The sequence below is a fragment of the Myotis yumanensis genome, unplaced genomic scaffold, assembly GCF_028538775.1.
Source record: "Myotis yumanensis isolate MYYU_CA2020_CCGP unplaced genomic scaffold, mMyoYum1.0.hap1 SCAF_24, whole genome shotgun sequence".
Taxonomy (NCBI): Eukaryota; Metazoa; Chordata; class Mammalia; order Chiroptera; family Vespertilionidae; genus Myotis; species Myotis yumanensis.
This window is the reverse complement of record NW_027223775.1, coordinates 10,712,037-10,739,536: the sequence shown is the minus strand read 5'-3', so window position 1 is coordinate 10,739,536 and position 27,500 is coordinate 10,712,037. Positions and strand designations below refer to the sequence as shown.

Genomic DNA, 27,500 nt, shown 5'->3' with positions numbered 1-27,500 from the left:
TAGATACATGATAGATAGATAGATGACAGATATAGATAGATACATAGATACATAGATAGACAAATAGATGATAGCTAGATGGATGGGTGGATGGATGGATTATAGCTAGCTAGCTGGATGATAGATAGGTAGATGGATAGACATGATGGATGGATGGATGATGATGATGATAGATAGATATAGATAGATAGATAGATAGATGATAGATAGATAGATAGATAGATAGATAGATAGATAGATAGATAGATAGCTGATGGATAGATGGGTGAGAGATGGTGCCTCGATGAGGCAGGAATGAGCGGCCAGGTGGCCTCCTCCCACGGGCACCTGTCCTGGGGCGTCTGGCCGCCCCCCAGCTCGACCACGGTGGGGAACACGTCCATCAGGCTGGTGGGCCCGTGGACCTCCCGGCCGGCGGGCAGCACCCCGGGCCAGCGGACGATCCCGGGGACCCGGATCCCGCCTTCCCAGCCGCCCATGCCTTTGCCACCTGCAAGGAAAGGACACCATCAGGACTCCCAGGTGGACACACACCTGGGTGCACCCGTGTGGACACAGACACACACCCACACACACCTGGGGAGCTGTGTCCCCCCAAACTGGCCACAGCGACTGTCCCAAAACCTTGTGATGCCCCCCCCACCAGCAGGGGGTGCAGTCAACATCCCCTCCCCCTGGAATTCGGACATAGGACAGGCCTGGCCAGTGTGGCTCAGTGGTGAGCTGTGGACCCGTGAGCCAGAGGGTCGCTGGTTCGATTCCAGGTCAGGGAACAGGCCTGGATTTCAGCCTTGACCACCAGTGGGGGGCGAGCAGGAGGCGGCCGGTCCATGATTCTCTCTCTTCATGGATGTTTCTCTCTCTCTCCCTCTCCCTTCCTCTCCGAAATCAATAAAAATATATTTTTAAAAAATCTGTTCAATCGAGATGTATCTATCTATCATGTATCGATCTATCTATCTTATCTATCTATCTATCTATCTATCATCTATCTATCTATATCTATCTATCTATCTATCTATCTATCTATCATCTATCTATCTATCTATCTATCTATCTATCTATCTATCATCTATCTATCATCCATCTATCCATCTACCTGTCATCTATCTATCTATCATCTATCTATCATCTATCTATCTATCTATCTATCTATCTATCTATCTATCTATCATCTATCTATCTATCTATCTATCTATCTATCTATCTTCATCCATCTATCCGTCTACCTATCTGTCATCTATCTATCATCTATCTATCATCTATCTATCTATCTATCTATCTATCTATCTATCATCTATCTATCTATCTATCATCTATTTATCTATCTATCTATCTATCTATCATCTAGCTATCTATCAATGTACCTTCTTTTCTCTCTCAAAATCAGTTAAAATACCAACCACTGAGCCACACCAGCCAGGCGCCTTTAATTATTTTTTATTTGTTGTCTGTTCATCCTCACGTGAGGGTATTTTTTTCTCATTGAAATTTTTGGTTAAGAGAGAGTGGAAGATCGAGAGATATCCCGGGATCTCACTCATTTGTGGAATTTAACGAACAGCATAAACTGATAAGCAAAAATAGAGCCAGAGGAAAAGAAATATTTTAGAATATAATAGAAATAATCCTGTGACTTGCAGATTTTTAATATCGCCTACAACTTTTGTGATATTATATGATGTTAGTAGAGTTTGGGTAATATTATTAAATTAAATTAAAATTTAAAATCTTTTCTCCTTGAAATGTTTATGTTTATTGCATGTAACATTATTATATTTAAAATAGTTTTTCTTGAATAATTGGTGTTTATTGCATGGAACATTATTATATGTAAAACTGTTTTTCTTAAAAAAAAAAATAGAGCCAGAGAAAAAAATATGTTAGAATATAATAGAAGTAATCCTGTTATTTGCAGATTTTTAGTATCTCCTACAACTTTTGTCATATTATACTATGTTAGTACAGTTTTGGTAATACTATTATATTTAAAATCGTTTTTCTTGAGATACTAATGTTTATTCCATGAACATTATATTCAAAATCATTTTTCTTGAAATATCAATCTTTATTGCATATAACATTACTATATTTAAAATAGCTTTTATTGAAAAATTATTGCATATAACATTACTATATTTAAAATAGCTTTTCCGCCGAAACCGGTTTGGCTCAGTGGATAGAGCGTCGGCCTGCGGACTGAAGGGTCCCGGGTTCGATTCCCGGTCAGGGGCATGTACCTGGGTTGCGGGCACATCCCCAGTGGGAGATGTGCAGGAGGCAGCTGATCGATGTTTCTCTCTCATCGATGTTTCTAACTCTCTATCCCTCTCCCTTCCTCCCTGTAAAAAATCAATAAAATATATTTTAAAAAAAAATAAAAAATAAAATAAAATAGCTTTTCTTGAGATATTAATGTTTATTGCATATAATATTATATTTAAAATCGTTTTTCTTGAGATATTATGTTCATTGCATGAACATTATATTCAAAATCATTTTTCTTGAAATATCAATCTTTATTGCATATAACATTACTATATTTAAAATAGCTTTTATTGAAATATTATTGCATATAACATTACTATATTTAAAATAGCTTTTCTTGAAATATTAATGTTTATTGCATGTATATTATATTTAAAATCGTCTTTCTTGAGATATTCATGTTTATTGCATGAACATTATATTCAAAATCATTTTCCTTGAAATATCAATGCTTATTACATATAACATTACTATATTTAAAATAGCTCCTCTTGAGATATTAATATTTATTGCATATAATATTATTATATTTAAAACCTTTTTTCTTGAAATATTAATGTTCATTGCATGTATATTATATTTTAAAGTTTTTCTTAAAATATTAATGTTTATTGCATATATTATTATATTTAAAATCGTTTTTCTTGAGATATTAATGTGTATTGCACAAACATTATATTCAAAATCACCTTTCTTGAAATATTAATGCTTATTGCATATAACTACTATATTTAAAATAGCTCCTCTTGACATATTAATGTTCATTGCATGTACATTATATTTAAAATAGTTTTTCTTGAGATATTAATGTTTATTGCATATATTATTATATTTAAAATCGTTTTTCTTGAGATATTAATGTTCATTGCATGTACATTATATTTAAAATAGCTTTTCTTAAAATATTAATGTTTATTGCATATAATATTATTATATTTAAAATCTTTTTCTTGAGATATTAATGTGTATTGCATGAACATTATATTCAAAATCATCTTTCTTGAAATATCAATGCTCATTGCATATAACATTACTATATTTAAAATAGCTCCTCTTGAGATATTCATGTTTATTGCATATAATATTATTATATTTAAAACCTTTTTTCTTGAAATATTAATGTTTATTGCATATAACATTACTATATTTAAATAGCTTCTCTTGAAATATTAATGTTCATTGCATGTATATTATATTTTAAAGTTTTTCTTAAAATATTAATGTTTATTGCATATAATATTATTATATTTAAATAGCTTTTCTTGAAATATTGTTTATTGCATGTATATTATATTTAAAATCGTTTTTCTTGAGATATTAATGTTCATTGCATGTACATTATATTTAAAATAGCTTTTCTTAAAATATTAATGTTTATTGCATATAATATTATTATATTTAAAATCGTTTTTCTTGAGATATTAATGTGTATTGCATGAACATTATATTCAAAATCATCTTTCTTGAAATATCAATGCTCATTGAATATAACATTACTATATTTAAAATACTTCCTATTGAAATATTAATATTTATTGCAGGTAATATTGTTATATTTAAAATCATTTTTCTTGAGATATTAATGTGTATTGCATGAACTTTATATTCAAAATCATCTTTCTTGAAATATCAATGCTCATTGCATATAACATTACTATATTTAAAATAGGGGATCGAACTCAGAGCCCAGGCCTGTGCCCTTGACTGGGATTCGAACCCGGGACCCTTCATCCCGCAGGCCGACGCTCTACCCACTGAGCCACCCGCCCACCTTCCCCGGCGGGACTCACCGGGCGGACCCGGTCTCGAACCCCCGTGTCCAGGGGTCTCACCTCTGTAGACGCCGTTCCACCCGCCCAGCTGGCCCAGCTGCTCGTCTCTGGCCTCCAAATGGCCGCCGTGGTCAGAGGTGAAATAGGTGAAGGTGGAGTTGGTCAACCCATTTTCTTCCAGGGCCTCGAGGATTTTGCCTTCAGGAAAAAAATGGAACCGTGATCGGGACACAGTCAATCAGACAGCATTGATTATGGGGGGGGCCCGGCCGGTGTGGCTCAGTGGTTGAGCGTCCACCTAGGAACCAGGGGGTCACGGGTTCGAATCCCGCCCAGGGCACATGCAGGAGTTGCAGCCTCCATCCCCAGTGGGGGGCGTGCAGGAGGCGGCCGGTCCATGATTCTCTCTCATCATGGATGTTTCTATCTCTCTCCCTTCCTCTCTGAAATCGATAAAAACATATTTTTTTTAAAAAAAGAAAGAGCCCTAAAAATATAAAATAAAATAAAATAAAAAAAGAAAAAGAAAGAATCCTGGCCAGTGTGGCTCAGTGGATAGAGCGTCGGCCTGAGGACTGAAGGGTCCCGGGTTCGATTCCCGGCCAACGGCATGGACCTGGGTTGCGGGCACATCCCCAGTGGGGGGCGTGCAGGAGGCAGCTGATCGATGTTTCTCTCTCATCATCAATGTTTCTCCCCCTCTCTCCCTTCCTCTCTGTAAAAAATCAATAAAATACATTAAAAAATAAACAAATAAAAACTATTTTAAATATAGTAATGTTATATGCAATGTGTTTGCTTTCAAAAAAACAACCACAACAAAGAAACGCTGTTGCTTCTCACCTCGAAAGGCTTTTGGATTTTAAGTGATCCGTGTCCCGTATGGCAATGATTTCCATGTCTACAATTTTTTTTAAAAATATACTTTTATTGATTTCAGCGAGGAAGGGAGAGGGAGAGAGAGAGAAACATCCATGAGGAGAGGGAATCACGGATCGGCTGCCTCCTGCACGCCTCCTACCGGGGATGTGCCCGCAACCCGGGCCTGTGCCCTTGACCCAGAATCGAACCCGGGACCCTTCAGTCTGCAGGCCGACGCTCTATCCACTGCGCCACACCAGCCGGGTTCTACAAGATATTTTCAATGGGTCTCTCTGTTGCTTATCTACTTGCTCTAACTTTAACATATTTTTTCTTTATTTTTAAAAATATATACATTTTATGGATTTCAGAGAGAAAGGGAGAATGAGAGAGAGATAGAAACACCAACGAGGAGAGAGAATCATGGACCGGCCGCCTCCTGCACGCCCCTGACTGGGGATCGAGCCCGCAATCCCGGGCCTGTGCCCTTGACCGGGAATCGAACCCGGGACCTCCTGGTTCCTAGGTCGACGCTCTAACCACTGAGCCACACCGGCCGGGCGGTCTCCACTCCTCAATGCTGAGGCCAGGAGTGGGGAAGGCTGGGTCCAGCCTCGACTCACCTACCAGCCAGTCCATCTCCTCCACGTTGTCGCCGTACAAGCCGTGCCTGCTCCTCCCGAGAAATTCTCTCCTGGTGACCAGGGGGATGTGAACGTGGAGCAAGGACACAAAGAGCAGGAACGGCCGGTGCTTATTTCTGGGAAAAAAAAAGGAAAAAAGAGAGAGAAAAAAAATACACCTTCAAATATAACGGCCTCTGTCTCAACGCTAACGGGACCCATGACTTCCAAGCAGAGACTTGAGGGTTCGGAACCAATAATATACAAAAGGGCCCTGGCTGGTGTGGCTCAGTGGATAGAGCGTCGGCCTGCGGACTGAAGGGTGCCGGGTTCGATTCCCGCTCAAGGGCACAGGCCCGGGTCGTGGGCTCGATCCCCAGTAGGGGGCGTGCAGGAGGCAGCTGGTCCTTGATTCTCCCTCATCATGGATGTTTCTCTCTCTCCTTCTCCCTTCCTCTCTGAAATCAATAAAATTGAAAAAAAAACACAAAAAACAGCAACAAAACAACAGATCACTTCTTGGCCTTTTGGTTCAGATCAAGTGTAGTATCTGTTCCTTCCGGTTTAATATCTTTAACAAAAATAACAAAGTAAAAATCTATACTAATAAAAGGGTAATAGGCTAATTAGACCGGGTAGACCGGACGTCTTCCGGCCGTCCTTACGGACAAAGCCACGGTGGCAGGGGCTGAGGCAGAGGGGGTTAGAGGCGATCAGGCTGGCAGGGAGGGCAGTTAGGGGCGATCAGGCCGGCAGGGGAGGGCAGTTAGGGGCGATCAGGCCGGCAGGGGAGGGCAGTTAGGGGCGATCAGGCCGGCAGGGGAGGGCAGTTAGGGGCGATCAGGCCTGCAGGGGAGAGCAGTTAGGGGCGATCAGGCCGGCAGGGGAGAGCAGTTAGGGGCGATCAGGCCGGCAGGGGAGAGCAGTTAGGGGCGATCAGGCCGGCAGGGGAGAGCAGTTAGGGGCGATCAGGCCGGCAGGGGAGAGCAGTTAGGGGCGATCAGGCTGGCAGGGGAGGGCAGTTAGGGGCGATCAGGCCGGCAGGGGAGGGCAGTTAGGGGCGATCAGGCCTGCAGGGGAGAGCAGTTAGGGGCGATCAGGCCAGCAGGTGAGAGCAGTTAGGGGCGATCAGGCCGGCAGGGGAGGGCAGTTGTGGGGATCAGGCTGGCAGGGAAGAGCAGTTAGGGGCGACCAGGCCGGCAGGGGAGGGCGGTTAGGGGCGATCAGGCTGGCAGGGGAGAGCAGTTAGGGGCGATCAGGCCGGCAGGGGAGGGCGGTTAGGGGCGATCAGGCTGGCAGGGGAGAGCAGTTGTGGGGATCAGGCTGGCAGGGGAGAGCAGTTAGGGGCGACCAGGCCGGCAGGGGAGGGCGGTTAGGGGCGATCAGGCTGGCAGGGGAGAGCAGTTAGGGGCGATCAGGCCGGCAGGGGAGGGCGGTTAGGGGCGATCAGGCTGGCAGGGGAGAGCAGTTAGGGGCGATCAGGCCGGCAGGGGAGGGCGGTTAGGGGCGATCAGGCTGGCAGGGGAGAGCAGTTGTGGGGATCAGGCTGGCAGGGGAGAGCAGTTAGGGGCGACCAGGCCGGCAGGGGAGGGCGGTTAGGGGCGATCAGGCTGGCAGGGGAGAGCAGTTAGGGGCGATCAGGCCGGCAGGGGAGAGCAGTTAGGGGCGATCAGGCCGGCAGGGGAGAGCAGTTAGGGGCGATCAGGCTGGCAGGGGAGAGCAGTTAGGGGCGATCAGGCCGGCAGGGGAGAGCAGTTAGGGGCGATCAGGCCGGCAGGGGAGAGCAGTTAGGGGCGACCAGGCCGGCAGGGGAGAGCAGTTGTGGGGATCAGGTCGGCAGGGAAGAGCAGTTAGAGGCAATCGGGCAGGCAGGTGAGCGGTTAGAAGCCAGAGTTCCCAGATTGAGAGAGGGATGTCCGACTGCCGGCTTAGGCCCGAACCCTAAACCAGCAGTCAGACACCCCCCGGGGGGTCCCGGATTGGAGAGGGTGCAGGCCGGGCTGAGGGACACACCCCCTCCACCCTCCGGTGTATGAATTTCGTGCACCGGGCCTCTAGGAATAATAACAAAAAAGATCCAAGATGCAGGCGGCAATACCTCTCCATGTAGGACACAGCTTCCTTCAGCAGGCGACCGGCGGTTCCTTCCAGAACCATGGGCTGCTCGACCACCTCGCCGTTCCTCATCAGCAGGCAGTTCCAGCGCCGCACGAACCCGAAGCTGGCGTACCAGGACGCGAAGAACAGGACCAGCAGGCCGGCCGCCCCCAGGACCGCCCCCCGGGGCACGGACAGGAGCCCCCAGGCCTTGCCGACCGCCAGGGTCAGCACGCCCCAGGCCAGCCACTGGGTGAGACGCCACAGCCTGGCCCTCAGGGCTGCGTCCACCTCCGGGGGCCGGCCTGGGAGGCAGTCGTCGACCAGCGTGAAGGGCATCCCGTAGAAATAGTCGAACCCGTGCCGGAGAGGGTGGTGGCAGTGGTCGCGGCGGGACTGGCAGCTGACCCCCTGGTGCCATTTTCCTGGAGTTGGAAGCCGATTGGTGAGACCGAGCCCCCCGACGCCAGGCGGGAAGGACGTAGGCGGCCCCTGTGTTCATCCCCGCGCTGTTCTATTTATTTATGGATTTGGTATTTTTACTTAATTATTACTTTATATATATATTATATTATGATACTAGAGGCCCGGGGTATGAATTCGTGCATGGATGGGGGCCCTGGGAGGTTGGAGGCTGTGGGAGTTCACGGACCACCAGAGGGCGGCTTCTGCATTGAGCGTCTGCCCCCTGGTGGTCAGTGCGTGTCATAGCGACCGGTCGTTCGGTTTTTCGGTCGATTAGGCTTTTATATATAGAGATTTTTTATGTTTATTATGTTTTCTATTATAATTACACATCTATAAGTGTATATATATATATGTGTGTGTACATATATATATGTGCATATATATTTTTATATTTATATGTTTTTATATATATAAGTGCATATATATGTGTACATACATAGGAGTATATGTATATGTATACATATATATGTGTGCATGTGTGTGTGTGTGTGTGTATATATATATATATATATATGTGATATATAGGTATATATATCACCGCTATTGATAGATAGATAGATAGATAGATAGATAGATAGATAGATAGATAGATATAGAAGATAGATAGATAGATAGATAGATAGATAGATGATAGATAGATAGATAGATAGATATAGAAGATAGATAGATAGATAGATAGATAGATAGATAGATAGATGATAGATAGATAGATAGATAGATATAGAAGATAGATAGATAGATAGATAGATAGATAGATGATAGATAGATGATAGATAGATAGATAGATAGATAGATGATAGATAGATGATAGATAGATGATAGATAGATAGATAGATAGATGATAGATAGATGATAGATAGATAGATAGATAGATAGATAGATAGATAGATATGGAAGATAGATGGAGAGATAGATAGATGATAGATAGATAGATAGATAGATAGATAGATAGATAGATAGATAGATAGATATGGAAGATAGATGGAGAGATAGATAGATGATAGATAGATAGATAGATAGATAGATAGATAGATAGATGATAGATAGATAGATAGATAGATAGATAGATATAGAAGATAGATAAATAGATAGATAGATAGATAGATAGATAGATATAGATAGATAGATAGATGATAGATAGATAGATAGATAGATAGATATAGAAGATAGATGGAGAGATAGATAGATGATAGATATAGATAGATAGATAGATAGATCGATAGATGATAGATAGATAGATAGATAGATAGATAGATAGATAGATATAGAAGATAGATAGATAGATAGATAGATAGATAGATAGATGATAGATAGATAGATGATAGATAGATAGATAGATAGATAGATAGATAGATAGATGATAGATAGATAGATAGATGATAGGTAGATGATAGATAGATAGATAGATGATAGATAGATGATAGATAGATAGATGCACATAAAAAGAGGGAAGGCACACAGATCCAGCACCAAAGGCTGCTCTGACCCCTGACCCCTCTCCCTGTAGGAACACGGTTCTCGCCATCACTGCTCTCCGGGTGACCTGTCAGGCGACAGGAGCGTGAGTACCTATGAGGCCGGTGGCGTAACCCCGCTGCTGCAGGATCCTCGCGAAGGTGGTTTCATTCTCGGGGAGCCCCCCGGAGCCCCCGTTCCACTGTAGGGCCCGGTATCCGTCGCTGGCTTCCATGCCTGGGGGGGGGGGGAGCAGAGAGGGCATTGCGGTGTCTGTTGGGGGCAGTGGGGTACGCTCGGCTGGGGATTCATCTATTTATCTCTCTATCATCTATCTATCTATCTATCTATCTATCTATCTATCTATCATCTATCTATCTATCTATCTATCTATCTATATCTATCTATCTATCTATCATCTATCATCTATCTATATCTATATCTATCTATCTATCATCTATCATCTATCTATATCTATATCTATCTATCTATCTATCTATCTATCTATCATCTATCTATCTATCTATCATCTATCTATCTATCTATCTATCTTTTTGTCATCTGTCCATCTATCATCATCTATGTGTCTATCCATCTTTCATCTATCTATCCATTCATCTATTATCTATATATCTACCTATGTCTGTATCTATCCATTCATCTATCTATCCATCCATTATCTATGTATCCATTTATCTACTATATCTACCTATCTACGTCCATATCTATAGATCTATTATCTATCTATTCATTCAATCTATCCATCAATTCATCTACTATATCTACCTATCTAAGTATGATGAACCTATTTACCCATCCATTATTTATCTAGCCATTCATCTATCTATCTAGCCATCTATCACCATCTATGTGTCTATCCATCTATCATCTATCTATTGATCCATACATCATCTACGTATCCACCCATCTATCATCTATCTATCCATCTCTTATATGTTTATCTATCATCTATCTATCTATATCCATCTATCTATCTATCTATCTATCTATCTATCTATCTATCTATCTTCTATCTATCTATCTATCTATCTATCTATCTATCTATCTATCTATCATCTATCTATCTATCCATTCATGTACTATATCTACCCACCTATGTATGTATCTATCCATCTATTATCTATCTATCCATTCATCTATCTATGCATCCATCATTTATCCATCTTTTATCATCTATGTGTCTATCATCTATCTATTGATCCATCCATCATCTATCTATCCATCCATCATCTTTCTATTCATTCATCTTATCTATCTACCTACCTGAGTATGTATCTATCCATCTATCATATGTCTATCCATTCTTCTATCTATCTATCATCTATCTATCCATCTATCATGTATCCATCTTTCAACATTTATGTGTTTAACTATCATCTATCTATTAATCCATCCATCATCTACCTATTCATTCATCTTATCTACCTACCAACCTAAGTATGTATCTATCCATCTATCATATCTATCCATTTGTCTATCTATCTATTATATATCTATCTCTATCTATCATCTATCTATTATCTATCTCTTATCTATATCTATCTATCATCTATCTATCTATCCATTCATGTACTATATCTACCTACCTATGTATGTATCTATCCATTCATCTATCTATCCATCCATCATTTATCATCTATGTGTATATCTATCATCTATCTATTGATCCATCCATCATCTTTCTATTCATTCATCTTATCTATCTACCTACCTAAGTATGTATCTATCCATCTATCATATGTCTATTCATTCTTCTATCTATCCATCATCTATCTATCCATCCATCATCTATCCATCTTTCATCATTTATGTGTTTAACTATCATCTATCTATTAATCCATCCATCATCTACCTATTCATTCATCTTATCTACCTACCAACCTTAGTATGTATCTATCCATCTATCATGTCCATCCATTTGTCTATCTATCTATTATATATCTATTTCTATCTATCATCTATCTATTATCTGTCTATTATCTATCTATTATTTATATCTATCTATCTATCTATCTATCTATCTATCTAATCATCTATCTATCTATCTACCTAACTACCATCTATCCACCATCATCTATCTATTAATCCATCCATCATCTATCTATTCATTCATCTTATCTACCTACCAACCTAAGTATGTATCTATCCATCTATTATGTCTATCCAGTTGCCTATCTATCTATTATATATCTATTTCTATCTATCATCTATCTACCATCTATCTATTGATCCATCATCTATCTATCCATCCATCCATCATATTTCTATCCATTCATTCATTTTCTCTATCTACCTACCTACCATCTATCCATCATCATCTATCTATTAATCCATCCATCATCTATCTATTCATTCATCTTATCTACCTACCAACCTAAGTATGTGTCTATCCATCTATCATGTCTATCCATTTGTCTATCTATCTATTATATATCTATCTCTATCTATCATCTATCTATTATTTATATCTATCTATCTATCTATCTATCTATCATCTATCTATCTATCTTTCTATCTATCTATCTATCTATCTATCTATCTATGTATGTATCTATCCATCTATCTACCTACCTATCATCTATCCATCCATCTACCCATCATCATCTACGTATCAATCCATCCATCCATCTGCTCTTTCCGCTGTCGTCCCCCCGACACCCACCTGATCTGAGGGCGTGTCTCCCCGTCAGGAAAGCCGCTCTGCTCGGGGTGCAGAGGGGAGCGGCCGCCAGGTGCTGGGTGAGCCTCACGCCTTCAGCCGCCAGCCGGTCGATGTTGGGCGTCCTGAGCAAACCACACACAGGACACCCTCAGGAAGGGGGCGTGCACCCAGCCTCAGCCGGTCCCTCCATGGAAACGCATCTGCCATGAACCTGGAAATGGGATCTTTGCAGCCCGGCCAGTGTGGCTCAGTGGGTAGAGCATCGACCTAGGAACCAGGAGGTCACGGGTTCGATTCCCGGTCAAGGGCACATGCCCGGGTTGGGGGCTCGATCCCCAGTAGGGGGTGTGCAGGAGGCAGCTGGTCCCTGATTCTCTCTCATCATGGATGTTTCTCTCTCTCTCTTCCTCTCTGAAATCAAAACATATACATATATATTTAAAAAAATAATGTATACATTTCTATAATCATGTAGATATAATATAGCTGGTGCTACAGGCAGATTTTCAATGGATTCTTCAGCCAAAGACACACACATACACATACACACACATACACACAGACACACACAGACACACACACACACAGACACACACAGACACACACATACACACACAGACACACACACAGACACACACAGACACACACATACACACACAGACACACACACAGACACACACAGACACACACAGACACACACACATACAGGCACAGGCACACAGACACAGACACACACACACAAACAGAGACACACACAGACAGACACACACATACACACACACACACATACACAGACACACATACACACAGACACACAGAGACACACACACAGACACACACACAGACACACACAGACACACACACAGACACACACACAGACACATACAAATAGACACATACAGACACACACAGACACACAGACACAGACACACAGACACACAGACACACACAGACAGACACACACATACACACGCACAGACACACAGACACACACAGACACACACAGACACAGACAGACACAGACACAGACACACATACACACACATACACACAGAGAGACACACACATACACAGACACACATACACACACAGACACACACACAGACACACACACAGACACACACACAGACACACACAGACACACACACAGACACACACACAGACACATACAAATAGACACATACAGACACACACAGACACACAGACACACACACAGACACAGACACACAGACACACACACAGACACACAGACACACACAGACAGACACACACATACACACACACAGACACAGACAGACACACACACAGACACACACACAGACACATACAAATAGACACATACAGACACACAGACACACACACAGACAGACACACAGACACACACACAGACACACAGACACACAGACAGACACACACACACACAGACACAGACACACAGACACACACAGACACACACAGACACAGACACAGACACACATACACAGACACACACACAGACACAGACATACACACAGACACACACACACAGACACACACACACAGACACACACACATAGTGACACACAGACACACACAGACACACACACATGGTCACACACAGACACACACAGACACACACACATGGACAGACACACAGACACACACGCAGACACACACACACATAGTCACACACACAGACACACACACAGACACACACACAGACACACACACACCCCTCCCCAGCCCAGGTACCTCAGCGTGCTGTTCCCATAGCAGCCCAGGTCCCCGATGCCGAGGTCGTCCGCCATGATCAGGAGGATGTTTGGTTTGCGAGCATCGGCTGCTTTGAACTGGCAAAGCCCCGGAAGCAGGCACAGGGCGGCCAGAACCGGCCAGCGGTTCCTGGAGGGAGAAGCCGAGAGTCGGACATAAAGGCCTAGACTTTGGCCCTGGCCGGTGTGGCTCAGTGTATAGCGAGTCGGCCTGCGGACTGAAGGGTCCCGGGTTCGAATCCCGGTCAAGGGCATGTACCTTGGTTGCGGGCACATCCCCAGTAGGGGGCGTGCAGGAGGCAGCTGATCGATGTTTCTCTCTCATCGATGTTTCTAACTCTCTATCCCTCTCCCTTCCTCTCTGTAAAAAATCAATAAAAAATATATTTTTTAAAAAAGATCTAGACTTTGGAACATGTGGATGCAAAGGGGCCACAGGCTGACCGGACCGGCTCAGCGGAGGCCCGGATCCTGCAAACCCAGAGACCTAACGTTACCCCAAAGGATGGTCTGAAATTAAACTTTAACTGAAAGCAGTTTATGGTGGGGAGTCCCCTCCTAGGCCAAGTGGCCGGCCAGCTGCGGCTCTCGAGCCACATGCGGCTCTTTGGCCCCCGGAGTGTGGCTCTTCCACAAAATGCCGGCTTCTGCGCACGGGCCACGAAGTTTCAATCGCACCGGACGTGGTGTTTTGTGGAAGAGCCACACGCCAGGGGCCAAAGAGCCGCAGGTGGCTCGAGAGCCGCGGTTTGCCAACCACTGACCTAGGCCGACAAGGTCACTGACAAGGTCAACCTTCGCCCTCACGGAGCCTGTCTGTCCGTTTGCATCTGGGATCACACAGCCTGGAAGTGTCTGGGCACCTGGTAACGCCCCTTTTTCTGTGGCCCCGGGGGCACCACCTACTGTGCTGGGCGCCAGGACGGAGACCCCAAATCCCTTCATTATTATCATATTCATGGTCCCTGCACCCGCCTGAGCGTGTGTGTCCATCATCTCACTTCTTATCCAATCCCAGGGATCCCCCCCGTACCTGCTTGGCTTGCTCCCGCCTCCTTAATCCATCCCCAATGGATTTCACGTCACCCACCTACACCCCTTCCTTTGATTTCAACGTATAAATACAGATGTAACCGCCATTCCCCGGAGAATTATCTCAATCCCGTGAGGTTCTGCTTCCCGACATTTGTCGACCGGTTGGGCTCAAATAAACTCACAAAAATTCTTTACTGGTTTCAATGGGTTTTTTTTAACGTTAACACCAGTATCTTCTTTAACAAAGATCAACTTAGATCTTTTAAAAAAAACATATTTGTATTGATTTCACAGAGAGGAAGGGAGAGGGAGAGAGAGATAGAAACATCCACGATGAGAGAGAATCGTGGACCGGCCGCCTCCCGCACACCCCACGCTGGGGATGGAGCCCGCAAACCCGGGCACGTGCCCTTGACCGGGAATCGAACCCGGGACCCTTCAGTCCGCAGGTCTACGCTCTATCCACTGAGCCACACCGGCTAGGGTTCAACTTAGATCTTTAATGAGCCTGTTGTCTTTTTTTGCAGCTAAGGTGACATAACCTGTGAAATGAATGCCTGGGTCACTTGTAACTTCCCTTTTCCCAGACCCCCCACCCCCAGGACACAGACCACAAATGCCCCTTCATTGCTACTGAGTTCACGGTTGCTTCAGTGAATTCCAAGAAGCGTGTGCCAATCATTTTCCTTTTTATCCAAACCCAGAGGTTTCCCGGCTTGGCTTTCTCCCGCCTCCCTTAATCCATCCCCAATAGGTTTCATAGGAACCCACTGGATTGTATTTGTCTACAACAGCGGGTTCTCAACCTTGGCTGCACATTAGAATCACCTGGGAATCTTTTTTTAAAAAATCCTGATTTCTTGCCCTAACCGGTGTGGCTCGGTGGATAGAGCGTCGGCCTGCAGACTCAAGGGTCCCGGATTCGATTCCCGGTCAAGGGCATATACCTTGGTTGCAGGCATATCCTCAGTAGGGGGGCGTGCAGGAGGCAGCTGATCGATGTTTCTAACTTTCTATACCTCTCCCTTCCTCTCTGTAAAAAAATCAATAAAATATATTTTTTAAAAAATCCTGATTTCTGGGGCCTCGTCCTCCGGAAATTCAGTTTCTTTGTTATGGGGTAGGTGGGGCCACAACATGAGGAACAAAGAAACACAATTTCCCGAGGACGAGGCCCAGAAATCAGGGTTTTAAAAAAGATTCCCAGGTGATTCTAATGGGCAGCCAAGGTTGAGAACCACTGCCCTAAAACAAGGTGGTTCCTAGCTGGTTTGGCTCAGTGGATAGAGCACCAGCCTGCGGACTGAAGGGTCCCGGGTTCGAATCCGGTCAAGGGCACATGCCCGGGTTGTGGGCTGGATACCCGGTTAGGGGCGTGCGGGAGGCAGCCGATCCATGATTCTCTCTCATCATGGATGTTTCTCTCTCTCTCTCTCTCTCTCTTTCTCTTTCTCTCTCTCTCTCCCTCTCTGAAATAAATAAAAAATAAATAAAATAAAACGGTGAAAAACCGCCATTCTCTGGAACATTGTCTCAATCCGTTGAACTTCTGCTTCCCGGCAATTGTCAACCGCGTGGCTCAGATAAACTCACAAAAATGCTTTACAGCTTTGAATGTTTGTTTTTTTACGTAAACAGACGAAAAGTCGCCCTGTCTAACCAGCTCTAACCTGCAGGTTAAATTACATTTCCGCTGAATTCAGGCTTTGCCACCGGGTGGCGTCTATAGGCGGTTCCTTTGGTCCGGGTTACTTGCGTAAAAGCGCACAACGCGGGAAAACTTGGAACAGGCGCGCGGTGTCAAACTCCGGTTTCTGTTTGAATGCAGGCGCCTCCTTCAAACCGCTTTGCAATTGGGACACAGCAGTTACGTCTCCCTAAGGGGCGGGCCAGGAGGTGGGGCGCTGGCATCCACGGCCCGCCCGCGCCTCCCTTTTCCGGGGCGGAGTCGCCAAACAGCCCCGGGCAGTTCCGCCTACGCCATGATGAAGGCGGGCCCGCGAATGCCGGGAGCAGAGGAATATTTACATATTAAAAGGATGAGAGAGAGAGAGAGAGAGATGAAAAGCACCCCCAGACAGGACCGGGTCGGGGGAATTTGGCACGGTTGCTTTCAATACACAGTTACCGCGCTAGAGCGCCAAGAGCGCGCAGGCGGCAGTGCGTAAAGGCGCTTGGAGCGCACGGGGCGGATCCCGGCGCCCCCCACCCCCCGCCCCGGCGCTATAACTCAGGGGAGGGACACGGCGCCAGGATGGCCCTGATCCGCATTCCCGGGGGGCTCTGGGCTGTAAGCTCCAGCTCATCCGGGGGTCCCCATCCCCCGATTCCGCCGGGGTTGCGAAATGAGCCGTTCGGACGCTCAGGGAGTACGTGCCCTGGGGGGACCTGGACGGAGGCGTGGCCAGAGAGCTCGTCGCTGGGCCGAAAAGAGGGGTACGTGGCTAGGGGCGCACTGGCTGGGTCTCGGCGAGTGTTGAGGGTTGGGGAAAGGGGGACACGAGGCGGGATATGGTGTGTCTTGGTGCTGCGGGTTGAGGCGCGCGGGGGCGGGTCGTGGAGAGAGCGTGATGGACGGAGGTGAGGCCCAACTCCCGAGGAGCGAGGTGGGGGAGGTTACCAGGGTTTGTCGGGGAGACAGCTGCGCTCGGGGGGGAAAGCGGACCCCACGGGGTTTGCACCTCTAGCGCCTTAGAGAGTGGGGGTGCAGCGGTGACTGGCCGCGCGGGGGAGGGGCGCACGGAGGCTGGGGGCGGACCCAGCGGGCCTTTCTCGGACTTTCTCCGCCTTTTCTCTTCCCTCCCGCCTCTCCCTCCTTTCGCTTCCTCTCCTCCTTCCCCTTATCCCGTGGGGCGGGGCACGGCCGCTACCCAAGCCGTTTTGCCGCGCGCGCCCCTAACCAGGCCTCGAGCTCGGTTTGGGGGAATTCTAGCCACACCCACAGCAAGCTCTCTTTCTAGGGGATCCCCGCTCGCCCTGGGGACTGCGCCCTCCCCTCTCTTCTCCTTCGCGTCCACCTCCACCCCGTGCGCCCCCCGCCCCCCAGCCCAGGCCCCGGTGCGGGCTGCGCCCCTGGGGTCCCGCGCACCTGGCGGCGGGCGAGGCGGGTACCCTGGGCGCCATCGGACGGAGCGCGCGCGAGCCGGACGCGCTGGAGGGACTTTGCCCGGAGCGATCCGGGCCGGAGTCCGACCCACGGAGCTGTGACTTGGGCACCGTGCGGGCTCCTCCCTCCCTAATCTGCTTAATTTCCTTGGCCTTCTGGGAATTAATCTTTTTATTTTCTTTCTTTTTTGGGAATTAATCTTGGAAACCGGTTTTTCTGCACCCAGGGCGGCTGGGATCAAAAAGGAGCTGATTTCATATATTTGCTGGATGCCCGGGCGCACGGAGCCAGGGTGGGGTTGGGGGCCCTTCCGCCCCCCCAGCCGGACCCATCCCGGAGGCTGGGTGGAGGGTCGGGGGAGTTTGGTCAGCCAGCCTGGCCCTGATTGGATTGACAGGGTGTGGGGGGGCCGGCTGGCCCCGCCCCCGATTGGGGGGGTCCCATAGGGGGCAGGATCTGGGGTGTCGGGGTGGGGCGGGTGGAGGGCGCCCTGGGGGCAGGCCTGAGGGCGGGGGTGAAGGGGCCCCAGGAGGCTGGCAGGGCAGCCTGCCCCCACCCCCCTATCAGCGGCTGCAGCGCACATCATAGCCAGCTGTGGTTCCGGTTGCTCGGTCGCTTGGTCACTTGGCTTATATATATATATATATATATATATATATAGGGCGTCCCAAAATTCACGCAAGAAGTAATTTTGACAGAAAACACAGATTTATAATGAAAAATTGTAAATTTTTTATTGATTCATAAAGGACACAGTCTAGGGTTCTGTATGGAACAGCACATCGGGTCAACGGCCTCCCCGGCTTTGCTGGCACAGACGCAAAGCCGCGGTCTTCATGGGTCTTCCTTGTCCCTGCTCCTGGGCCGTCATTGGTACTTGGTGATGCTGATCGAATCGAAGGGATTGACATCCAAGGGCAACAGATATTAGAATCTGATCCAATCAACCGAGTCAAATCAGGCTTTTATTTTCTGTTGCTGTTGTTGTGAATGCTCACGCAACATTCAAATCTTGCGTGAATTTTGGGACACTCTTTATATGTAGATATATTGATTAGAGAGAGGGAGAGAGAGAGAGAAACATCCATGAGGAGTGAGACTCATGGATCAGCGGCCTCCTGCCCGGCTTCATCCCCAGTGTGGGGCGTGCAGGAGGCAGCCAGTCCATGATGTTTCTCTCTCTCTATCCCACTCCCTTCCTCTCTCTCTCTCTAAAAATCAATAAAATTTGACTTTTGCTGCAATTAAATAGTGTAAGGAGCCCGGCCGGCGTGGCTCAGTGGTTGAGCGTGGACCTAGGAATCAGGAGGTCAGGGTTCGATTCCTGCTCAAGGGCACAGGCCCGGGTTGTGGGCTCCATCCCCAGTCGGGGGCGTGCAGGAGGCCGCCGGTCCATGATTCTCTCTCCTCGTGGATGTTTCTCTTCCTTCCTCTCTGAAATCAATAAAAAATATATTAAAACAAAGAAAAAGACAGTGAAGAATCTTTGTTCTTTAATGCTGGTCCCATCCAATCCGGGTCAGGGCCACTGTGTCCTGTGGGGTCAATAAATCCGTGTGTTACCTCTGGTCTTGGACTCTTTATGGCGACGAAGAAGCAGCCTTTAGGGGGCCGGGGGCGACTTGGGGTCCTTTGTGGAGAAAGCCCTGCAGCAGGAGGAACTTGGCTTGTCACTCGCCTGTTGCATCATTGGCGTGTTGCGTCCTTCACCTGTTGCATTACCTGTTGCGTCACTCGCCTATTGTGCCACCTATTGCGTCACCGGCCTGTTGCGTCATTCACTTATTGCGTCACTTGCCTGTTGCGTCATTCACCTGTTGCGTCACTCGCCTATTGTGCCACCTGCCTCTTGCGTCACTGGCCTGTTGAGTTATTCGCCTGTTGCATTATCTGTTGCGTCACTCGCCTATTGTGCCACCTATTGCGTCATTCGCCTGTTGCGTCACTCCCCTTCTGCGTGGCCCGAGCAGCCCACACGGGCACCTTTTCCTAAATGGAGATGGTCCAGGACGGTTCCATTGCCTCCCCTTCTTGTCAGCATCGCCCCAGCTCTGCAGCGCCCCCCCGCCCCCCCCCCGCCGCCACCCACGGGCGCCCGGACGTCCCAGCGGCCTCTGATTCCATCCCCGATGGATGGAGACATCCCCAATGGATGGAAATATCCCCAATGGATGGAGACATCCCGGCCCCCAGGCAACCCGGGCGTCCCCCGGCGGCCGCGCGCACTCACTGTCCGCCCCCTTCGCGGCCGCACCCGCACCCGGGGAGCGCCCCGCAGCAGGGCTGCAGCCACGGCCGCCAGGTGTTGAGGGGTCCGTCCAGCTGCAGGGGGACCCCGGGGCCCAGGGTCCGGCGGTGGCGCTCCACGGCCCGCGCCACGCGCTCCAGGACCCGGTGGAACGCGGGCTCCGTGTCCGGGGTCAGGGCGCGCGCCTCCGAGGGGTCCCGGGCGAGGTCGTAGAGCAGCGGGGGGTGGTGGCGGGTCACCCCGGACCCCGAGCAGGGGCAGATCCCGTGCCCGTAGCAGGCGGCCGCGCCCTCGGGGTGGAACACGGGCGTCTGGTAATGCACCTTCCATATGGCGCCCCCTAGAGGGAGAGGCAGGAGTTACAGCGCGCCCGGCCGGTGTGGCTCAGTGGGTAGAGCGCCTGGGCCTGCGGACTGGAGGGTCCCGGTTCGATTCCCGGTCAAGGGCACAGGCCCGGGTTGCAGGCTCCATCCCCAACCGGCAGGGGGCGCTCAGGAGGCGGCTGATGCTTAATTCTCTCTCATCAGGGATGTTTCTCTCTCTCTCTCTCTCTCTCTCTCTCTCTCTCTCTTTCTAAAACAGCGGTTCTCAACCTTCCTAAGGCCGCGACCTTTGAATACAGTTCCTCATGTTGTGGGGACCCCCAACCATAAAATTATTTTTGTTGCTATTTCATCACTATATATCATTTATATCTATGTCTATATCTCATCTATATCTATATAATCTATATCTATATCATCTCTATCTCTATCTCTATCTCTATCTCTATCTATATATCTATCTATGTCAGTGGTTCTCAACCTTCCTAAGGCCGCGACCCTTGAATACAGCTCCTCATGCTGTGGGGACCCCCAACCATAACATTATTTTCGTTGCTACTTCATCACTATATCTATATCATCTATATCTATAACATCTATATCTATATCTATATCATCTATATCTCTATCACTATATCTATATCTATATCTATATATCATCTATATCTATATCTATATCTATATCTATATATCATCTATATCTATATCATCATATCTATATCATCTATATCTATATCATCATATCTATATCATCTATATCTAATCTATATCTATATCTATATATCTATCTATATCAGTGGTTCTCAATCTTCCTAAGGCTGTGACCCTTGAATACAGCTCCTCATGCTGTGGGGACCCCCAACCATAACATTATTCTCGTTGCTGCTTCATCACTATATCTATATCATCTATATCTATATCTATATCTATATCATCTATATCTACATCATCTATATCTCTATCTCTATATCTATATCTATATCTATATCTATATCTATATCTATATCTATATCATGTATATCTCTATCTCTATCTCTATATCTATATCTATATCAATATCTATATCTATATCATCTATATCTCATCTATAGCTATATTATCTATATCTATATCTATATCTATCTATATCTATATCTATATCTATATCTATATATCATCTATATCTATATCTATATCACCTATATCTATATATCATCTATATCTATATCATCATATCTATATCATCTATAATCTATATCTATATCTATATCTATATATCTATCTATATCAGTGGTTCTCAACCTCCCTAACGCCGCGACCCTTGAATACAGCTCCTCATGCTGTGGGGACCCCCAACCATAACATTATTCTCGTTGCTACGTCATCGCTGTCATGTGGCTGCTGTGATGAATCGTCATGGAAATATCTGATCTGCAGGATGGATTTTCATGGTGACACATGGAACATCATGAAAGCATAGCGATTAATCACAAAAACAATATGTGATTATATATGTGTTCTCCGATGGTCTTAGGCGACCCCTGTGTAAGGGGCGTTCGACCCCCAGAGGGGTCGCGACCCACAGGTTGAGAACCGCTGCTCTAAAGTATCAATAAAACATTAAAATAAAAATGAATCAGAGAGAGAGAGGGGATGCTGAGCCGCAGAGGAGGTTGACTCGCAGTAGCCGGAAGGCGAGAACAGTGTGAATGTCCATCAAAGAACGGGTGAATGGAGGGAACAGCGTGGGGTCCGGCCACACAGTGGAATAGTACGCAGCCATGAAAAAGGAGGGAGTCTGCCCGGCCGGCGTGGCTCAGTGGTTGAGCGTCGACCTGTGAACCAGGAGGTCCCGGGTTCGATTCCCCGTCAAGGGCACATGCCCGGGTTGCAGGCTCGATCCCCAGTAGGGGGCGTGCAGGAGGCGGCCGATCCATGATTCTCTCTCTTCATGGATGTTTCTCTCTCTCTCTCTCCCTCTCCCCTCTTCTCCGAAATCAATTTTAAAAAAAAGAAACATATATAAATAAAAACGAAAAATAAATATTCTCAGGTGGAGATTAGCCCCCAAAAATGAGTAATTCAGGTGAAAACAATAGACTTGCAAGGTGGTTAGAGTCAGACTCGGACATATGTGTGCACATGGGAGTGTGTGCCTGTGTGTGCAACTGTGTGAGTGTGTGCAGAATATCCCTTAAGGCCCAAGCCGGTGTGGCTCAGTGGATAGAGCGTCGACCTGCAGACCGAAGGGTCCCGGGTTCGAATCCGGTCCGGGGCCCAGGCCCTGGTCGGGGCGCGTGCAAGAGGCAACCCATCCATGTGTCTCTCTCAAATCGATGTTTCTCTCTGTCTTTCCCTCTCTCTAAAAACCAACAGGAAAAATATCCTCGGCTGATTATTAAAAAAAAAAAAAAAAAATCAATAAAAATACTAGTATACTCAAGCCCTAGCCGGTGTGGCTCAGTGGATAGAGCGTCGGCCTGCGGACTGAAGGGTCCTGGGTTCGAATCCCAGTCGAGGGCACATGCCCAGGCTGCGGGCTCCATCCCCAGCAGGGGGAACGCGCAGGAGGCAGCCGGTCCATGATTCTCTCTCACCATGGATGTTTCTTTCTCTCTCTCCTTCTCCCTTCTTCTCTAAAATCGATAAAATCTATACAAAATTTATAAAAAAAAGAAATACAAACAAATAAATAAAAATATCCTCAAATACATATTAGCAGGAAAAAGCAAAGACAATCGATGCATCTGAAAATAATGCACTTGCACGGTCAGGGTCAGGCGCGCGCGCGCGCGCGGGAGCGTGTGCAAATGTGCGCGCGCGCGTGTGAGTGTGCCTATGACGTCACGCCTAACCCATGGGTAACCCCGCCCCCCCTCGTCTCCCAGAACAAAGCGATGATTGGCAGCTAATAGCAGAGCCACCGTGAAAATGGGCTTCCGGCAGAAATGGAGGTTGGGGAGGGGGGGGGTGTCAGGGTGCGTCCTGGGCCACTCACCGTCTCGCTCGTGCCACCGCGCGGCGTGCAGAAACTTCTCGCAATAATGCATGAGGAACTCGTGGTCCGAGCGCTGGGCGGTCCCCAGCAGCAAGGGCAGGAGGTCCCGGCCGTCCACCACCCTGCAGACAGCACCCCGGGGAGACACGGGGTTGGGGTACCGCTCGCGTGCGCGTGTGCGCGGGAAGTTAGCGCAAAACTTGGCGAGCTGAGGGGCGCAGCCGGCCACCTGCTCGGCTACGCAGAGCATCTCTGATTAAATGCTCACGGGGCAACGGATTGTTCGGCTCATGTTATTGTGTATCGAGGGCAAAGATAAGCTGACCGGCCCGGCCCGTGTGGCTCAGTGGTTGAGCGACATCCACCTGGGAACCAGGAGGTCCCGGGTTCGACTCCTGCTCAAGGGCACAAGCCCGGGTTGTGGGCTCGGTCCCCAGTAGGGGGCGTGCAGGAGGCAGCCGGTCCGTGATTCTCTCTCATCGTGGATGTTTTTGTCTGTCTCTCTCTCTCTGAAATAAATTAAAGATATATATTTTTATAAAATCTATACTAATAACAGGGTAATTTGCTCCTTAGACCGGATGTCTTCCGGATGTCCTTCCGGACAAAGCCACGGTGGCGGGGCCGAGGCAGAGGCGGTTAGGGGCGATCAGGCAGGCAGGGGAGGGCAGTTAGGGGCGATCAGGCCGGCAGGGGAGGGCAGTTAGGGGCGATCAGGCCGGCAGGGGAGGGCAGTTAGGGGCGATCAGGCCGGCAGGGGAGGGCAGTTAGGGGAGATCAGGCTGGCAGGCAGGGGAGCAGTTAGGAGCCATCGGTCCAGGATTGTGAGAGGGCTGTCAGGGATCAGGCCTAAACCGGCAGTCGGGCTTCCCCCAAGGGGTCCAGAATAGGAGAGGGTGCAGTCCAGGCTGAGAGACCACCCCCACCCCCTGCACCGCCATGCATGAATTTCATACACCGGGCCTCTAGTATTTTTTATAAAATAAAATAAAATAATAAATATAGTATAATATAATATAATATAATATAATATAATAATAAAATAAATAAAATAAAATAATAAAATAGAATAAAATAAAAAATAAAATAATAAATAAAATAAATAAATAAATTAAATAAAATAATAAAATAAAATAATAAAAAAATAAAATAAATAAAATAAAATAAATAAAGTAAAATAATATAATAAAATAAAATAATAAAATAAATAAAATAAAATAATAAAATAAATAAAATTAAATAAATAAAATTAAATAAAATAATAAAATAAATAAAATTAAATAAATAAAATTAAATAAATAAAATAAAACAATAAAATAAATAAAATTAAATAAATAAAATTAAATAAAATAATAAAATAAATAAAATTAAATAAATAAAATTAAATATATAAAATAAAACAATAAAATAAATAAAATTAAATAAATAAAATAAAATAATAAAATAAAATAATAAAATAAAATAAAATAATAAAATAAATAAAATTAAATAAATAAAATTAAATAAATAAAATTAAATAAAATAATAAAAAAATAAAGTAAATAAAATAAATAAAATAAAATAAAATAAAATACAGCAGATACTTGATCCCAGGAGAACATGACAGGACCCCTGCGTCCGTTCCCAGACCCCGCCTTCAGGGACACTCTACATACACCGTGTGACAGGGGCAGGGACACGGCACACGTATGTTGTCTGTGTGCAACGTTGAATTGTCGTTTCGGGAGGGGCCGGCCGGTACCTGTCCTGGGGCGTCTGGCCGCCCCCCAGCCGGACCACGGTGGGGAACACGTCCATCAGGCTGGTGGGCTCGTGGACCTCCCGGCCGGCGGGCAGCACCCCCGGCCACCGGAAGATTCCGGGGACCCGGATCCCGCCTTCCCAGCCTCCCATGCCTTTGCCACCTGCAAGGAAATGACATCGTGAGCAATCGCCAGGGGACTGTCCAGTCTATTTCTATTTTATTTTTTTAAAATACATTTTTATTGATTTTTCCCCCTTTTTTTAGAGAGAGAGAGAGAGAGAGGAAGGGAGAGGGATAGAGAGATAAAAACAGTGACGAGCCCTGGCCAGTGTGGGTCAGTGGATAGAGCGTCGGCCTGCGGACTGAAGGGTCCCGGGTTCGAATCCCGGTCAAGGGCATGGACCTGGGTTGCGGCCACATCCCCAGTGGGGGGCGTGCAGGAGGCAGCCAATCGATGTTTCTCTCTCATCGATGTTCCTAACTCTCTATTTCCCTCCCCTCCTCTCTGTAAAAAAATCAATAAAATATTTTTAAAAATATATCGATAAGAAACATTGATTAATTGCCTTCTGCAAATTCGTGTCCGCAATTTGGACAACACAAGAGTCTAGAAATTGTCAAGTGTATTGGACAGAAATAGGAAAGAAACAAATACGTAACTACCTCCATTTTGGTCTATTTTTTAAAAATATATTTTATTGATTTCAGAGGTGAAGGGAGAGGGAGAGAGAGAAGCAGCAATGAGGAGAGAGAATCATGGATCGGCCGCCTCCTGCATGCCCCCTACTGGGGATGGAGCCCGCAACCCGGGACTGTGCCCTGAGCGGGAATCGAACCCATGACCTCCTGGTTCCTGGGTCGACGCTCAAACACTGAGCCAGGCCGGCCGGGCCAGTTTTGTGGAATCAAATGAACCAGGTAAACGGACGATCAGAAATAGACCCAGAGACATAGAAGCATCGAACAGACGGGGGGACCACAGAGGGAAGGCAGGGGAGGGTGGGTGGGTGGGAAGAGATCAACCCATGAACCTGTATGTGTATATGCGTCACCCGGGGACGCAGACGATAGAGGGATGAAGGCTTGGGGTGGGGGTGGGGGGGTGGGGTGGGGGCGGGCTGGGAGAGGTGAATGGGGGAAATACTTCTATATGAATAAAAGGGTCATATGCTAATTAGACTGGATAGACCAGGCATCTGCCGGACAAAGCCACGGGGGCAGGTGCCAAGGCAGAGATAATTAGGGGCAATCAGGCCAGCAGGGGGAGAGCAGTTAGGGGCGATCAGGCTGGAAGGGGACAGCTCTTAGGGGCGATCAGGCCTGCAGGGGGGGCACTTAGGGGCAATCAGGCCGGCAGGGGGAGGGCAGTTAGGGGCGATCAGGCCGGCAGGGGAGGGCAGTTAGGGGCGATCAGGCCGGCAGGGGAGAGCAGTTAGGGGCGATCAGGCCTGCAGGGGGGGCACTTAGGGGCAATCAGGCCGGCAGGGGAGGGCAGTTAGGGGCGATCAGGCCGGCAGGGGAGGGCAGTTAGGGGCGATCAGGCCAGCAGGGGAGGGCAGTTAGGGGCGATCAGGCCAGCAGGGAGCAGTTAGGGGCGATCAGGCTGGCAGGGGAGGGCAGTTAGGGGCGATCAGGCCGGCAGGGGAGAGCAGTTAGGGGCGATCAGGCCAGCAGGGGGGGCACTTAGGGGCAATCAGGCCGGCAGGGGAGGGCAGTTAGGGGCGATCGGGCTGGCAGGGGAGGGCAGTTAGGGGCGATCAGGCTGGCAGGGGAGGGCAGTTAGGGGCGATCAGGCCAGCAGGGGAGGGCAGTTAGGGGCGATCAGGCCGGCAGGGGAGGGCAGTTAGGGGCGATCAGGCCAGCAGGGAGCAGTTAGGGGCGATCAGGCTGGCAGGGGAGGGCAGTTAGGGGCGATCAGGCCGGTAGGGGAGGGCACTTAGGGGCGATCAGGCCAGCAGGGGAGGGCAGTTAGGGGCGATCAGGCCGGCAGGGGAGAGCAGTTAGGGGCGATCAGGCCAGCAGGGAGCAGTTAGGGGCGATCAGGCTGGCAGGGGAGGGCAGTTATGGGCGATCAGGCCGGCAGGGGAGA

At 47.3% G+C, this 27,500-nt stretch overlaps 2 protein-coding genes and 1 pseudogene across 3 annotated transcripts in view; 1 reads left to right on the top strand and 2 right to left on the bottom strand.

Annotated features, from left to right (window-relative positions):
* Positions 1-18,208, bottom strand: part of ARSD (arylsulfatase D) — a 22,098-nt gene extending 3,890 nt beyond the window's left edge. Inside the window, exons 1-8 of one of the 2 annotated variants that reach the window (XM_070402698.1) lie at positions 18,102-18,208; positions 13,959-14,108; positions 12,228-12,349; positions 9,659-9,781; positions 7,623-8,046; positions 5,525-5,661; positions 4,059-4,238; positions 328-490 (exon numbers count right to left, since the gene is read on the bottom strand). In XM_070402698.1, coding sequence (XP_070258799.1) covers positions 328-490; positions 4,059-4,238; positions 5,525-5,661; positions 7,623-8,046; positions 9,659-9,781; positions 12,228-12,349; positions 13,959-14,108; positions 18,102-18,136 — 1,334 coding nt within the window. In that variant the 5' untranslated portion in view covers positions 18,137-18,208. The remainder of the gene's footprint in view (positions 1-327; positions 491-4,058; positions 4,239-5,524; positions 5,662-7,622; positions 8,047-9,658; positions 9,782-12,227; positions 12,350-13,958; positions 14,109-18,101) is intronic. The other variant, XM_070402699.1, reaches the window with a different exon arrangement.
* LOC139000671 (U2 spliceosomal RNA) lies at positions 6,036-6,126 on the top strand (annotated as a pseudogene).
* Positions 18,209-20,345: 2,137 nt separating the features above from the next.
* The window catches only part of ARSL (arylsulfatase L), a 27,634-nt gene continuing 20,479 nt past the window's right edge, over positions 20,346-27,500 (bottom strand). The window contains 3 exon segments of the mRNA XM_070402703.1: positions 20,346-20,707; positions 23,668-23,789; positions 25,409-25,571. Of these exon segments, the coding sequence (XP_070258804.1) occupies positions 20,346-20,707; positions 23,668-23,789; positions 25,409-25,571 (647 nt within the window).